We start from the raw sequence: 17,437 nt of genomic DNA, 5'->3' as shown, positions 1-17,437 counted from the left end.
GAACCTTGTCCTGAGGTGACACAGTGACACAGCAAATGAAGCCACTGCCTCACAACTCCCAGAATCAATAATCAATTCTGACCTCTGTTGCCCTCTCCACATGGAGTGTGCTCATCTTCTCTGTGATTCCTGCCAGAGCATCCCAACATCCCAAAGATATGCAGATTGATAGGTTAATCGGCCACTGTAAATTGCATCTAATATGCAGGTGAATAGCAGATCCCTGGGGAAGTTAATGAGAATGTGGAAAGTTAAGGGTTACATACATGAGTGCTCGGTGGTTGGGACAGGATGTGGGACAGGGCCTGTTTCCACAGTGTGGGGCTCTATGATTCGACTGAGATGTCTCAACTCCATTAAAATTTGAACTATCCTAGTCCCTATGTCATGCTATACCTTCACAAGTCAAAAAGACCTAAGGACAGACAGTTTCCCTGCTGGCAGAGATAAACACCAGTCACAAGTTTGATACATCTTCTCCCATATCTGGGAAGCGAAGGGCCTCAGCTATGCCATAATCATGACTATTTGTCTCCTTGCTCTCTGCCACATAGAACGTAATCTCTGGGTCCTTGTCAACCATCTCCTCCCAAGAGTCATAGAGCTGATCACAAAATTGTAGCGTGGATTCCATCCACAGAGACACAATGGGTATGATCCTCATCATGTCAACTCCAAATGGAATACAGGGTGGAGCATTTTGAGAACACACGGGTCTTTGACTCATCATTCAATAGATGCAGTGGGTCATCCTTCTCAGATCTGAACCATCCACTAAAAGTTTACATTTGACAGCAGCTAAGTGATGGCATGAAAATTGTGATCTTAACCATCAGGTCCACAATCTCAGCACAGGCTACTGTCAGGCCAGGCTGGGTCATCACCCCGTGACTTTCCTCAACCTTTTCTCACCGCAGTGTCGTACGTGACCTCCCACAGGCACTGGAAGAGAAGGGAGCAAACATTCAATCCATGTCACATTCTTGCCTTAAACACAATTAGCCCAACTTGAATCCATAAATGATGCTTACACACGTGCATCCCCTAAAATCAGCAGAGACAGGTATGAAGAGAGTGGGATCATGTGAAATTTAACAAGTTGATTGCAACACTGGTTATCAGGAAGGTGAGGAGAGAGTGTCCTGTCAGCCTGGCTGCTACAATATTTCATGCTAAAAAAAAAACTGCTGCTGGTGGTAAAAGCTGCCCTCTAGAGGAAACTGAAGGCTCAGCAAAGCATTACACCTCAGAGCATTTTTATGCCATGGACCCTTTGGCAGTCCGGTGAGGTCTATGGCCCCCTTCACAGAATGGTGTATTTAAATAACTAAAACAAAATACACAGGATTACAGAATCAACCAATCATATTGAAACATATTTATCAAAATATTTTTTAAAAATACTTTCGATCTTGTGTGGGTCTTTTAACTACCATAATTTCTAAATATTAATGTGCATGCGATAAACCATATTTTGAGATATTTGTAACTAATGGAATATGAAAATATCTGTCATTTCTACTGGTGACAAATTCACAGGTACTGCTAATACTACTGTAGTTTGTTGAGTACATTCATAATTGAAGGAAAAGCTAAATTTCAGTTAGAGACTAGTGAAAGTAAAGATGTAAATTTTTTCCCATCCCCTGGAATCTATCTACGGACCCCTGTGGACCCTAGGTTAAGAACCCCTGTCTTAGATAAAATAAGCAGATTCTGATATTGAGACTTGTCAATGGTATGAAATCCAGTTCTGATAAGGTTTGGCTACATAGATTTTGATGTCAGTCATTCCAGTGGTCCAGTTCAAATGAACTGCCAGAACTGTTTCAGTTATGATCTCTAATCCAAGTTGTGTTACATGATCTCAGCTGAAGGATACGGCACAGCATATGCTCTGAGCTTGGAAAAAGAGGCAGAAATTAGTAAGTTGGGTAGAACATTTTTGAATGTTAGCCCTAAATGCTACTCCAAACATAAGTCAGGAACAATTTTCTTGCTGTTAAATTTTTCAAAGAAATAAGCAGTTTTATATGCTATTTATGCACGTTGTTCCCGGTTATAATACAAATAGACTCAAGAGTCATAGTGTCAAATTATTTAAGGGTAAGAAGGAAAAAGCAGTATAAACACCAGCACAATCAAAGACTAAGGGTGCAAGGCTCGTTAAAACGAGATATATATTCACCCAGCTGTATTGCTATCACATTGTAAGGCTGACTGAATGTTTACAAGAATGAACACTGCAACTCTATTACCCTTTGTATTTGCTGAAAGGCATGATGCTTAAAGATTATATTGGTGGCAACTGGCTTCATTATTGCAGGAGATGGCATTTTATGAAGCAGCAGGGGCTGCTGCTTTGATGCAAGTAATGACATCAATTTGTGACATCCACATTATTCAGTCTTAAGAAACCGCACAACAAGAAAGGCAACGACGTTTTTGAACACAATACATCAGATATGATCTCGCACAACATTTCATACCTTAATATACATTTTTATTCAGTAAAATTCAAATATGCTAACCTTTTCTCTAAAATTGTTATAACAATTCATTTAGCTAGTTGAGAGGTAAAGATTACTGTACCAGATAATCATACTTTGTTCATTTGACAAAAAAATGTTTCGTAAAATTATATAATCAGTCCCGGGAATTGATAGCATGATGATTATAACAGTGAAATAGATATTCCAAGGACAATACATGCGTAGTGTTTGATCACAGGGTTATTTCAGAAATACTAAACATCCAATTCTCATGAGAGATGAAGTTGGGAGCTAATTATGTCGCACTCTACCATGAGAGATGCAACCATGTAATTAAGTGCTAACAGCATAATTAATGTTCTGTGCAATATGTTGGTGAGTCTCTAAGTAGAAAAGCTGGAAGTGTTTTTGGAGAGAGTTTTAATTGACGGATTAAGTACTTCTGCAGCTGGAGAGCACATGCAGCATTATTGGGGTTATCGGTTGGTCCGCCAATCAAAGTTTCACCTTTCAGTCTATGCTACAGATTTCCAGCCTTGCTGCATCAGCCAATTACAGAATTGAAGTTGCTTTTGTTTACATATGACCACAGTTCGTCATTAGGTCACATCTGGAATTTCCAGTTGGCGGAGGATTTCCCTCCACGCTGCTCTGCCCCGACACTTGTCCACAACATCCCTATTCTTGTCCAGCTTGGTCCAATCCTTGATGTTATCCAGCCACGTTGTTCTTTGCCTTCCTCCTCCTTTCTTTCCCCCTGCCCTTCCATGTAGCAAGTCGAACAAGATGTTATCTCTCCACGTAATGTGTCCACAATAAGCGACTTTTAACTTCGTAATCTTCTCCAGCAATATCTGTGGTCTATCAGCTTCGGACAAAACCCTCTCATTTGAAACTTTCTCTACCCAGCTGATCTTCAACATTCGTTAATAGCACCACACTTCAAAAGCATTAATTTGTTTCATGTTATCCTTCTTCAGGCTCCATATTTCCGATCCATACCTCAGTACTGACCATACGTAACACTCGAGGAGGCGGATTCTGCTTTGGACGTCTACCTTCCGATTGCATAGTAGATCTTTTAGCTTCATGAACTGGGTCTTAGCCATATCTATTCTCCTTCTGATCTCAACTTCACATCTCCCGTCATCTGTCAGACAATTGCCAAGATATTCAAACTTTCATACCTGTTCAATGTCTTGTCCGATACCATCATGAATGAGTCTTTAGTGTTTGTTTTGCTTACCACCATCAATTTTGTTCTCTTAGGGTTGATTTTAAAATCAAATGACTAATCAACCTAAAATATGGATGTCAGAGATGGAAAGTGCGATTTGGAGTCTAAATGACAGAAAGGCAGCCGGTGAAGATAAGATTTCCACTGAAATTCTGAAATCACTTGGCTTGAAGGGAAAAACGAACCTTTTAGCGATATTAAACAACAGTTATATGACAGGAAATCTTCCGGAGGACTTTCTCAATTCGGTATTTATCACCTTGCCAAAAAAGCCAAGGACGATAAAATGTAACGAACACAGTACAATAAGCATAATATCTCACTGCATCAAGCTACTGTTGAAAATAGTGTTCAGCAGAATGAAAGGTACAATCAGCGTTGAAATTGGAGAAACGCAGTTTGGTTTTCATAAACGCTCAGGAACAAGGGAAGGAATATTTGCGATGAGAAACATCTTGGAGAGATGCATTGAGGCACAAAAGGCCATCTAATGCTTTATTGACTATGAAAAGGCTTTTGATAAAGTAAGACACGAGAAAGTAATAGAGGTGCTGAACAAGTACGATCTGTGATGGGAGAATTTGCAGATAATAAGGAACTTGTATTGGAAACAGAAAGCGGCAGTCAGGGTAGAAAATGAGCTATCACCATGGGCATGTATTAAATGAGGTGTAAGGCAAGGCTGTGTTGGCTCGCCGGATTTGTTCAACCTCCACGGAGAATGGACTTTTCAGGAATGCGACCTTCAGGAGACAGGTATTCCAATCGGAGGCCGGAAGGTGGATAACATCAGGTATGCGGACGACACCGTGTTGTCAGCTGACGGTGAATGCGAACTGCAAATTATGCTGAATAAAGTGAATGAGAAAAGCCTTGACTATGGACTTAAAATCAAACCTAAGACGACAAAGTCGATGGTGGTAAGCAAAACAAACACTAAAGACCACATTTAGGGGGGTGTTAAAGATCTTTATGCACAAGTTCTTGCCTACTCAACATGTACCTTGGATGGTTTGCTCTCTCCTCAAGACCAATATATTACCACTGGGCAACTTTGCTCTCTGGCCATTATTATGTGAACCAATTCACAAATCTCAATGCCCATTAACCTTAGAGTCAAATTATAAATGATTATAAAATATTAATACCCATGTGGAGTATATATGAAGTCCACAGCCAAAAGCAAGAGACTCGGAAATAACCGAGGAATTACCGAGAAAAATGAAATTGTGCTGAAACTAGAGAGGGTTCACAGGAGGGTCAGGAAAATGAATCCAGGTTTGAATGGCTTGCCAGAAAGAGAGTGCTTGATAACTCTAGGCCTACATTCACTAGGATTCAGAAGAATGAGGGGTGACGTCATTGAAGCCTATCGAATGGTTAAAGGCCTTCACGGAGTAGATATGGGAAGGATATTTCTCATGGCAGAAGACTCTAAGACCAGAGAATACAACCTCAGAATAGAGGGGCGTCCTTGTAGAATGGAGATGACGAGGTTTAGCCAGAGAGTGGTGAATTTGTGGAATTCTTTGCCACAGACAGCTGTGGAGGCCAAGTCTTCATGTATATTTAAAGCGGAGGTTGAAATTCTTGATTGGCCAGGGCGTGAAGGGATACGGAAGAAGGCAGGAGATTGGGATTGAGAGGAAAGTTGGATCAGCTATGAAGAAATGATGAAGAAGACTCGATGGCTCATATGGCCTATATCTCCTATATCTTATGGTCTAGATTAGTTTAGGTCTTAAATCATGACTGGGAAGTGGAAAAGGATGATGGTGAGGAGCAGAGGTACAATCCCCATATCATGATCTCCTATGCTTGATCTCCTGTAAATGAGCCAGATTGAAGGGACCTGATATTTAATTGTGCAAGATGCACTGAGCTTCCTCTGGGCAGCTGTTCCAGTTTTCTAATTGTTCTCAATGGAAGTGCACAACATTGCTTATAAAGATAGAGACAATGGTCATATTTTCATTTTCTGGAGATATAAAGACCATGAGCATTATTCTGTCCTCCACTGAAATGTCCCCTAACAGTGCCTGTCCGGTCCAGCCTTTGTCCATTGCACCTAGTCTACCAATTCTCTGCCCAAATTGCTGACCAATTTTGGCCTGAAGATGGTAAGAATTGACGATGACTGGAAAGGGCAGCTTTTAGAGACCACTAATTACCATCTTCAGAAACTACCATCTAAAGTAGTGGTTCTCAATCCTTCTCCGATCACGGTCCACGTGATTTTCATTTACCTCTATTCCAAAGCTCTGAATAGGATACTTTATAATATACAATATCCTTCCAACCAGCAATGAAAAAGCCCTTAATATTGTTACTCTGGGTATTTAGTGAGATCCTTGCAACTGATACAAAATAGCTATTTTTTGAATATCTCATTGCAATTTGGTTAAAGATCATCTCTTTTCACAGTATCAGGATGGTTAAAAATACAACTAGCATTTTAGGTAATTAAAAAAAATGCTATTAAATATGGAAATTCTATTTGGCAGTAAAGAGCGTGAATTAAACTTCCTTTCAAAATACGCTAAGTATCAGGGATTTAATGGGTTTAGATTAGTGGTAGATGGGGATGCAGTGGTAGGCTTCATGAGTTTTTGCCTCTCTGCATTTTAGCCACTTCTGGCAGATGACACCACTGCAGTAACTGCTGCCTTCATGTCACATTTTATAAATATTATAACATGCATGGGACAGTGGAAGGCAAACAGGACTAGCCTCCTGCTGCATACTCACTGATATCCCTTGCTGCAGACAGCCCAGCCCAATCTACAGTTTGTGATTTGGGGGTGGATGTGGAGCAGGGCTCAGTGTACCATCCTGCAGGGTGTGAACAGTGATTTGTACTTGGTCAAGCAGGACTAGGGAACAATTCATGAGCTGCAACCCCGCCACATACAAGCCAAGCCATTTTGCTACCTTATTTACATCATATAGCATTATTTCCCCATTCATTTCATTCAGGGTTCCAATTAAATTACATATATTCATTTCTTTTTTAAATAATTTATATACAATATTTCATTAAAGCAGTAAACCTATCATGGTCCATTCAGAAACTCCTGTGGCCCCAGTTTCTCGTTTTTTTTTTACTTGTGAACCCTATGAAATCCAGCCCACAAGCTCCCACAGGTCCCTCGACTATACATCCGCTCACAATGCCTCCTGCAAGGATGCCATTTTTTCCCCCTCGGATTCTGAGTCTCCATCGCAGTTGTTCCAATGATGAGGCTTTCTACTCGGATGCCTCTGAAATATCCTCCTTCTTCCTGAAATGTGGCTTCCCTCTGCAAGACCACATTTCCTGCATTTAGCACACAGCTGCTCTCACTCTCTCTCCCACAACAAAGAATAAAGAGTTCACCCAGCACTCACCTTCCACTCCACCAGTCCTTTCATTTAACATATTATCCTTCACAAGTTCTGCCAATTCTACCATGATTCAACCACCAGTCACGTTCTCCTCTCCTTTCTGTATTTTACAGGAACTGCTCATCTCATGACTCTCTGCTCTACACTTCTGTCCCCAGCAACCACTCTCCATCCCATGGCAACTTCCATGCAACACTTGCCCATTCGCCTTTTCCCTTTCTACCACCCAGGGGCCGAAACACACATTCCAGATCAAGCAGCAATTCACTTGGATCTTTTCCAATCCAATCTGCTACATTCAATGTTCACAGGTTGAGAAACCAAACCCAGATTGAGTGATCACTTTGGAAAGCAACAACATTCAATCTGCAGTGACGATCCACAGCGTCCTGTTGCTTGCCACTTTTACTTCCAATCCAAAGTCCATTTCAACTTGTCTGCCTATGGCCTTCTCCATTACCATTTCCCTTGCAGCCCCAGTTCTACTTTGAAAACTGTAAACCTCCCACCCTCTCTGCATTCTGAGGAAGGCTTGCTGACCTGAAATGTTAATTGGTTTCTCTTACCACGAATACTGCCTGAGTTCTTCCAGCATTTCTGTTTTGTTTCACTGTTAATTATGGATTTTCCTGCCCCCTTTGAACCTACTCGTCAAAATCCCACCCAGGAGTAAAACCAAACCTAAAACTATAAGTACACAACATTGACAATTTTGACATGGGAGCAGAATTAAGCCATTTGGCCCATCGAGTCTGCTCTGCCATTTCATCATGGCTGATTTATTAACCCTCTCAACCCCATTTTTTTGCCTTCTCCTGGTGACCTTTGATGCCCTTACTAATTGAGAACATATCAACCTTTGCATGAAATACATACACCAAATGGCTCGGCCTCCACAGCTGTCTGTGGTAATAAATTCCAGATTCATCACCCTCTGGCTAAAGAAATGCCTCCTCATCTCGGTTCTAAAGGGACATTCTTCTATTCTGAGACTATGCCCTCTGGTCCTAGACTCCCTCACTATAGGAAGCATCCTCTCCACAGCCACTCCATCTAGAAATTCCAATATTCTATAGGTTTCAATGAGGTTCCCTTCGTAACATAATAAAAGTTAGACTATTGTAAATTCCCTTTGCTTCTTTTTGCTTGTTGACAAACATCTCTGGTGGAAATGGGACCTTCATCACCACATTTAGCAGATGAAATCATTATCAAACACAAGAAGGCCTTGTTTGGCAAACCGAACATCACCGCCATATTGTTATGAAATTTCCATTCTGCATCAATAATTCAATGTTGTTCTATTGACTTGTGGGCAGAGTTTAGTAATGACTGTTCCACTATATTCTTTTAGATGTAATTGCCAATATCTCATTTATTCAGCAGCAAAATGCATGATTTCACGCCCGTTCTGATGCCAGGACAGAAAATGACTCACCTCACATCCCCAAAAAACAACTTGAATGCTGTTCTGGGAGGAAAATTCATTCACAAAAGACTGATATCATATCTATCAATATTCCCAATCTCACTGATTCCCTTACAACCATTAAAGTCCAATCGTCCAAACAAATCTATTTGCACTTTCAAACATACACAAAGTAACTCAATATATTCAAAGAGCTGTGGAAGAAAGTGTTGAATTAAGACATTACCTTAAGTGCTTATTCCATACATGGTGTATTAGCCAATAAATAATGAACTCACATATTGCCTTTTAAATGTGAACTTAACAAATATTACATCCACACTACCACCAGAATAAATGACTAACAAATGTAAAAAGTCAAAATGTACCAGACAGCTTTAAATTTCAAAGTTACAAAGTAATCTTTTTCATCCCATTAATTTGATTATTGTGTGAGGTTGTGTTGGTTAAGTATCAGATATTTATAAGCCAAAAGATTTTATGGGTTCAGTTACAGTATTAAAGAGGCACCATTTATGTTAGAGTATTTTTGGCAGGCTTGTCATAGTTATCATTTGCCAAACTCTCAACATACTGACCTTAACTGCATAGCACATAGCAAAGCTCAAATGAAAACAACGTGCTATGAAATGACATAGTCATTCCTCTCTCCGGGATAAAGATAGTGTCCTTTTAATAGAAAGCTGATTATGGGCTTTATCAACCCCCGCCATTATATCACATTTGAACAATAAATGAAATGAACTTACAGACATTTCCGGTGTTGTCAAAACTGGTGAGAACATCTTCAACATTCAGGGGACCAACACTGTGTCTTAACAAAGTAAAGGAACATTAAGTGCAAAATCTTCCCATAATGAAAGATGTTTAAAATCCTAATATGTACAGTATTTATCAGTATTTTTAGAATACAAATGATGGCACAGCAAATAAAAATAAAAATATACATGCACATTTCTAACAATCTTTAATCATTCATTTACCTGTGTTAGCAATCTCTGCCCATTCTTTTAGTTAACTAGTAGATCATTCATTTAACCCTAACAGTTGTGTGTGAGCATCCTGGCAGTTATAATCAAAGTTTGCACATGAAGGCACCAAAAAGGGTGACTGCTTTATACGGAGCAAGAAAGTAAGCAGATACCTTATTCACATTTATGACTCAGATGTGTCAAGAAATAAGTAAGGTCTTTTACTGAAATAAAACCACATTTCAACTGGTTTTTATAAACTATTGTTACTTGTTCTGGTACAATGAAAATCTAGAATGCAGCACATGGATCAATTAGTCATCTAATAGGATGCTGGCATTGTTGGACAAATAACAGATGAAAAATTTAGAGTGTGAACAATGGAAAATCCCAGAGCAAAATTAGGCCAAATTTATTGACCTTACATGGAAGGGACTAAATAGTGCAAACTAACTGAAAAAAAATTCAGCAAAATCGACTAAAAGCAGGAAATATTGAAAACATTTGGTATTAAGATGTCTTTCCTGCAATATGTGTACACACACAGCATATTCATTCTTTGATCTTCTTTCTACTTGTAACAATAGTTAGAAAATTAATCTAAATTTAAGTGCCTGGTAACTTGTATGATAACTTGGTAATGCATATTGCTGGAATATAGAGCAACATTCCCTCATCCTGCCTGCACATACTAGGAAACTGTGCCCAGGTATAGCCAAGAATACCAATACATTATTCCAGCAATTATTCCAGAAATATAACATTGTCAAAACCTGGAAGCAAATTAGTGTTCTTCCTGATATTCCTTATAGTTAGTAATATGTTCAGACAAATACAATGGCAAACAAAGAAGATATAACATTCTAAATTGGAGATTAGGGTAGGGGGGCAAAAGAAAGGCTCACTTTGAGAAGTAGTGATGAATTCTGTTAGTAAATGTCGCTAAACTGAGATTAATATTTTTTGTAGTTCAATTCTGTACATCAGAAAATATATTTAAAAACAGTTTACCTTAAATATACCCTATACTGGGGATAGGGAATGCATGTGTACTCTACCCACATTTCATTATCAGAATCTGCCTCTGATTTCTTCACCACATTTGTGCAAAATATGTTGAAAGTCAATGATCTTCTGATAGAAATATTTTGCAGATTTTCTTTATCTATGCTCTTCTGTTTCAGCACCTATTGAAAGAAAAGGCAATCATTGCTTCTGACAATGACATGGGTCTTGTGATTCGGTCACAACAAACTCTTTTGAAGCAGGCACAGCACAACTTCACTAGCTCGGATTTTAATAAATGCAGAAGTATTTATCAGTGAAACAAAGGCAACAGTACATCGTGTCAGGGGCTTGCAACTACACCATGACAGGTAAATACTTAAATACATTTTCCACTTCAGAAGCAAATGCAAAATTGAAAGTTTTAAGAAAGTGTTTATTAACAATACTGGTCCCTGAAAGCTCATATCCCTGTTGACCTCCTGGAGCAGTTCCCTGGCACAAACCTCCTAGCTGATTGGCAAAGTCCAGCAGAGTATGTAACCTTTTCATAAGAACACGATGGAAGACGGCCATAACAGCCATTTAAATTACCAACCCAAGTTAGCCAGCTGTCAAAACTATCAAAGAGACCAAGATTATTTTTTCGTGAATGCAGCAGGCCAGGCAGCATCTCCAGGTGGAGGTACAGTCTGCAGGTTTCCTCGTGTTTGCAAGATTTTTTTTTAAGTTTTGTTCAATACTTTGAGATATTTAAAAACTTAAACAAAACTAAATATTCTAATTGAAAGTTTTAAATTAAAGTTCAAAGTAAATTTTATTATCAAAGTCACCATATACAACCCTGAGATTAATTCTCTTGTGGGCATACTCAATAAATCTATAGAGTAATAACCATTGTAGAATCAATGAAAGACCATCCAACTAGGGCGTTCAACCAGAGCGCAGAAGGCAACAAACTGTGCAAGTACAAAGAGAGGAAATAATAATAATAATAATAATAAATAAATAAGCGATAAATAGCAACAACATGAGGTGAAGAGTCCTTGAAAGTGAGTTGAGTCCCCTGAGAACATTTCAGTTATTAGAAACATTTAAAATATACATATAAACACAACCCAAAAATGTAAATTGTGCTTTGCTCTGTTCTTTTCAATTCAAGTAAGTGGCCTCACTGGACTTACAGTTCAAGTTTAATTGTCATTCAACCATACATGAATACCCATGAATACAGCCAAATAAAACAGCGTTACTCGGGGGCCAAGGTGCAACACACAGTACCAACACAAAGTACATATAGCACACGTAAAACAACAACAATAACAGAAGGACGCTTTTGCTTAAATGGAAAGATGTGGCCCCTCCTATTCACGCCCAATGGTTATCTGATGTGATGTCATGTTTAAATTTAGAGAAGATTCGATGTTCAATCTTTGAATCTAATCAAGACTTTCAAACATTGTGGGGACCTTTTCTGAATTATTTTCAAAATCTTTGATTTGCTGTTAAAGCACAGATGATGACTAACAATCATTTTTCTTTTTTTTCTACTTATCAGCTTTGGTCTTGGTAATGGGTTAGATTTTTTTAATATAATATGATTATTATTTTTCAATGTTACGAACTAATTGACTTGTACGAATATAGGGTAAGGAGTCTTTATATGCGATTTAGTTTAATATACTGACATATATTTTTTCCTTGTACTCTGTATTCTTATATATATATATAAATTAATAAAAATATTGGAAAGAGTAAAATAACAAGCACAAGATATCAGTCATTCACACTAAAAATATCGTCCAAGCCCCAGAGTCCATGAATGGTGCAGTAATCTGGAGTTGAACACAATACAGCTTGTCTTCTGCCGACTGAACTGGTAGTGATTCCTGCCTGTGGCCATCAAACTTTACTGGCATAATTTACATATTACTATTTAACTATTTATGGTTCTATGACTATTTATTATTTATGGTGCAACTGTAACGAAAACCAATTTCCCCCTGGGATCAATAAAGTATGACTATGACTATAAGGCTGCAGAGGTTCATGCACCCACACGGGATACAGAAAATAAGCATTGCAGTATTTTAGTGTGCAGCAGTTATGAAAGTAACATTTTTATTGTTACATTTAACTATCAACATTTAGAGAAATATTCCTTACTTCAAAATGGCAGAAATTGTATTTTATTACAAGTAGTGCAATGAAACGCCACAACCACTCTAACACTGATTGTTCAACAAGTACCCAGATGTCATGAGTTATAATCCTAAATAGGGCCATTCCAATATTAGCAAACACATGGTGTCCTCATCCCTGTCCAAAACAATGATGCTCTGCTCCTTTGACCCAGGGGAAAAATCCCTGCCTTGAGCATATCAAGCCCTCCAGGAAGTTTAAAGGCTTGATTAGCTTTATTTGTCACATGTAGGTCCAAACATTGAAACAATATGGTGAAATGCAACACTTGATTCAATGACCAACACAATTGGCGATGTGCTGTAGCCCACAAGCACTGCCTTGCTTCTGGTAGCAACACAGCATGCGCTCAACTTATTAATCCAAACCCGTACATCTTTGGAATGTAGGAGGAAACGGGAGCACCTGAAGGAAGCCCACGCAGTCATGGCGAAAACGTACAGACTGCTTCTCGGTTTCTAACCCCACACAACATACAGTATGCAATGACACACTGCCTCTAACTCTTGCACGGGTCTTTATGATCTCAGGAGGAATGCGATTTCTTGGGTCCACAGAATGGCGTATTGTTAGGCTCCTCATTGGGTGTACTACCTGCTGCTCACTTGTGGCTTTTCACACTCGCCCTTGTTGCAGAGACAGAACGATGGAGAGGGGATACAGAGATGCACACTCAGATGTCCACTGAAAGTGATTTGCAAATCCAGATGAAAATAACTGTAGAAAGAAAGCTTTGCTTGAGGGAAGAAGATGGGAACTATCACAACTCTTGCTATTTTCTCAGGAAAAGATGCATCAGTGCCAATAAAGTTTCATGACCTGAACATTAAGATGAAACCTCATATCCAAGCAACTCTGCTCGTCAGGAAATTATTTATATTTTCTACATCCTCCACATGCACAACAGCAAGGGTATAATGCTTTGTCAACACTAGCGGATTCACAGGCGTCTATTATTATATCCCATCTGACATGTTTGCAACCCACAAGTACATTCACCATGACTCTAAGTCATGTATATGCATTTCACACATGTAAACAATAACTGTAGCTTTGTTTTAAGCAAGATTCTTTATGTACATTAATGTGCTTTTCACATCACTGCAGCAAGAACGAGACCAAAAAGCCACAAGCGGGCAGCACTCTCACAGGAGGAGAAGGAAGATAATGTAGTAATGGAGCAGGTGAAACATTCATGAAGAGTCTGACAATAACCCAGTCAACCTCAATCCCCTTGAAGACCTATGCTGCAGCATCAGAGAGTGCTTCATTGCATATTTTGTTTGGAGTCAGAAGCAGAGTTTTTAGAGGACTTAACAAGCTGCTCTAGGCAGGATGTTTTCCTTGGATAATGAACATAAAATGTTGGAGCAGTTTTACAATATGGTTTAGGGCCAAGAAAAGGAGAAATTTCCACAATTGGGGAGTTAAGCGCTGGAGGGCAGTACACGCCTAATCATTGGGTTCATTCAAAGTTCGAAGTAACTTTTATTATCAAAGTACATATATGTCACCATATACAACACTAAAATTCTTTTTCTTGTGGGAAAACTCAACAGAATCAATGAAAGACCACCCAACTAGGGCGTGCAACCAGAGTGCAAAAGACAACAAACTAATAAAAATCAAGAACATGAGATGAAGAGTCCTCGAAAGTGAGTCCCCAGGTTGTGGAAACATTTCAATGTTTGGGCAGTTGAGAAGTTGAGTTAAGTTATCCCCTTTGGTTCAAGAGCCTGATGGGGTGGTAACTATTCCTGATCCTGGTGGTGCGAATGCAGAGGCTCTTGCACCTTCTTCCTGATGGCAGCAGCATGAAGAGAGCATGTCCTAAGAAGTGATGGATACTGATTTCCTGCAACAGCAATTCATGTAGATGGGTTTTACCCATGGTGGACTGGGTCGTGTCCACTACTTTTTGAAGGATTTTCCATTTAAGGGCATTGGTGTTTCCATACCAGACTGTAATGCCGCCAGTCAATATACTCTCCACCACACAGCTATAGCAGTCAAAGTCAAAGTTTTAGATGTCATGCTGAATCTCCACACAAACCCATAAGGAAGCAGAGGCATTGCCATAATTGCACTTGTGTGGTGGACCCAGGACAGGTTCTCTGAAATGGTAACACCTAGGAATTTAAAGTTGCTGACCCTGTCCACCTTTGATCCTCTGATGAGAATGGGCTAATATACCTCCTGTATTGAATAATCAACTTTTTGGTCCTGCTGATATTGAGTGAGAGGTTATTGTTATGACACCACTCAGCCAGATTTTCGATCTCCCTTCTGTATGCTGATTCATCACTGCTTTTGATTTAGTCCACGACAGTGGTGTCACCAGCAAACTTGAATATGGCATTGGAGCTGTGCTTAGCCACACAGTCATGTGTAAAGCGAGTAGAGCAGGGGACTAAGCACCTGGAAACTGTGGAGGAGATGTTGTTGCCAATCTGAACTGACTGGGGTTTGCAAGTGAGGAAATCCAGGATCCACTTCGAACAAATGATCTATAGATTTATGAACATTAAAACAAGAGATATAGAGACAGTGATAGTCGACAGGACTGGGACAGAATGGACCTTAATTAATGGGTTACCCATGCTCCACTTTCTTTATGTTTTTGATAAATGTGTTTATTACTGCCACAGGTACCAAGGTACAGGGGAAAAGCTTTGTTTTGCATGTCATCCATACAACAGCGTATTGAGGTAGTAAAGAGAAAACAATAACTGAATGCAGAATACAGTGTACAGTTAGAGAGGAAGTGCAGTGCAGGCAGATAATATGGTGCAAGGCCATAACAAGGTAGATTATGAGGTCAAGAGTCCATCGTATTGTATCAGGGGACATTCAATAGTCTTATAACAGCAAGACAGTAGCTGTCCTTGGTCTGACAGTATGTGGTTTCAAACCCAATGAGGGTTGAGAAGAGAAATGTCTAGGGTGGGTGGGGTCTTTGGTATTGCCAGCTGCTTTACCAAGACAGCAAGAAGTGCAGACAAGAGTCCCTGGAGGGGAGGCCTTTTTCTATGAAATAACCAATATTTTTTTTGTGGTAGGTTTGAAGATTCAGTTTCGTTATAACAGGGAAAGTAAGGTGAAATAAGTAAAGGACAACAATCCAGATGCTTTTTTCATCTGACTAACTTGAAAAAAGAAACACTGCAAATTAGACTCTAGTTTATTGCTCATGCATCTTTTCAAATTATACTAGCATCTATGTAGCTGTAAACCGGTCCAAAATTTTGCACTAAAATCCTTAAGGACTTCATTGATGCTCCTATCATTACTGCATTATCTGCATTTCTATAAAAACAAATATCTAGTGTCACTGGACCTCATTTGCTGTTAGAATTCTTTCATTGAGTCCTGCCTCGATACAGTAAGAAGAATCTATCCTTTCTCGCAAAGAAAATGATATGTCGATGAATATTGTATTTTCCCTATTTTTATCCCGATCTCATAGAGCAACAACGCATTTATCTATGGGAATCTCACAAGAGTTTTATACGTTTTTATTTTGCAAAAAAGAGTATGGGAATGTGGAAAATATCCACAAACATGACTCTCATCCCAATAATTTCAAATACCAAGATTGAGGGTGTAGTGGACAGTGATGAAGACTATCAAAGTTTGCAGTGGGAACGGGACCAGCTGAAAAATGGCAGATGGAATTTAATCCAGACAAGTGCGAGGTGTTGCATTTTGGGGCAACAAACTAAGGTAAGACTTCACTCCACTCTTTCAGGAGAGAGGCAGAAGAAAGGAAATTATAGGCCAGTTAACTTGACTTCAGTGATTGGGAAAACGTTGGGAGTCCATTATTAAGAACGAGGCTTCGAGGTACTTGGAGGCACATGACAAACTAGGCCAAAGACAGCATAACTTCCTCAAGGCTTGACAAATCTGTTGGAATACTTTGAGGAAATAACAGGCAGGAAAGACGGTGGATTTTGTTTAGTTGGATTTTCACAAGGCCTTTGCCATGGTGCCACACATAAGGCTGCATAACAAGATAGGAGCCCATGGTATCACAGGAAAGATACTAGCATTGATAGAAGATCGGCTGACTGGCAGGAGGCAAAGAGTGGGAATAAAGTGGCCCTTTTCTGGTTGGCTGTTCTAAGGGGTTGGTGTAGGCATATGCTTCTTTTAATGTGATATGTGAATGATCTGGATGATGGAACTGATGGTTGTGTGGTCAATTTTGCTGACAATACAAAGATAAGTAGAGCAGCAGGTGCTGTTGAGAAAGCAGGGAATCTGCGCAATGACTTATCTGGGAGAGTGGTGAGAGTGTGGACCTAGCTGTCAGCTGAAGTGAGGGAGGAGGGTTCAAATTCAACATTTAAGAAAAATTTGGATAGGTACATGGATGGGAGTGCTTTGGTCTGGGTTGATGGGACTAGACAGATTAATGGATGGCTTTTTGGCAGCTTTTGTCCTTCAAACAATAGCAAGTAAAAAAAAATCAAGATTGTCCAGTCATTTCTCTGAGATTGTTTTTTTTTAAAAAAAGGATATTCTTGTGGAAAGCTAGAAGATGTCCACTGTGTCCTATGGAACAATGCATGAAGCTACCTAATTTGCTATGAAGTGCTTTGAGATGCCTCAAGATCATAAAAGGCATGAAGGGAATAATATATTTTCTTTCCCTTCAGAGCTGGAAGTCAGAGTTGGAATACTTTTCCGAAGGAAAAGAACTATCAATACCAAA

The 17,437-nt window shown here is 39.4% G+C and overlaps 1 protein-coding gene across 1 annotated transcript in view; it reads right to left on the bottom strand.

Moving 5' to 3' along the window:
- The window catches only part of camkmt (calmodulin-lysine N-methyltransferase), a 368,560-nt gene that overhangs the window by 327,426 nt on the left and 23,697 nt on the right, over positions 1–17,437 (bottom strand). Inside the window, exons 2-3 of the mRNA XM_063055669.1 lie at positions 10,525–10,700; positions 9,292–9,356 (exon numbers count right to left, since the gene is read on the bottom strand). Of these exons, the coding sequence (XP_062911739.1) occupies positions 9,292–9,356; positions 10,525–10,700 (241 nt within the window). The remainder of the gene's footprint in view (positions 1–9,291; positions 9,357–10,524; positions 10,701–17,437) is intronic.

Source organism: Mobula hypostoma, chromosome 8, assembly GCF_963921235.1.
Source record: "Mobula hypostoma chromosome 8, sMobHyp1.1, whole genome shotgun sequence".
NCBI lineage: Eukaryota > Metazoa > Chordata > Chondrichthyes > Myliobatiformes > Myliobatidae > Mobula > Mobula hypostoma.
Note: the sequence above shows the minus strand (reverse complement) of the source record. Positions and strands in the feature narration are given on the sequence as shown.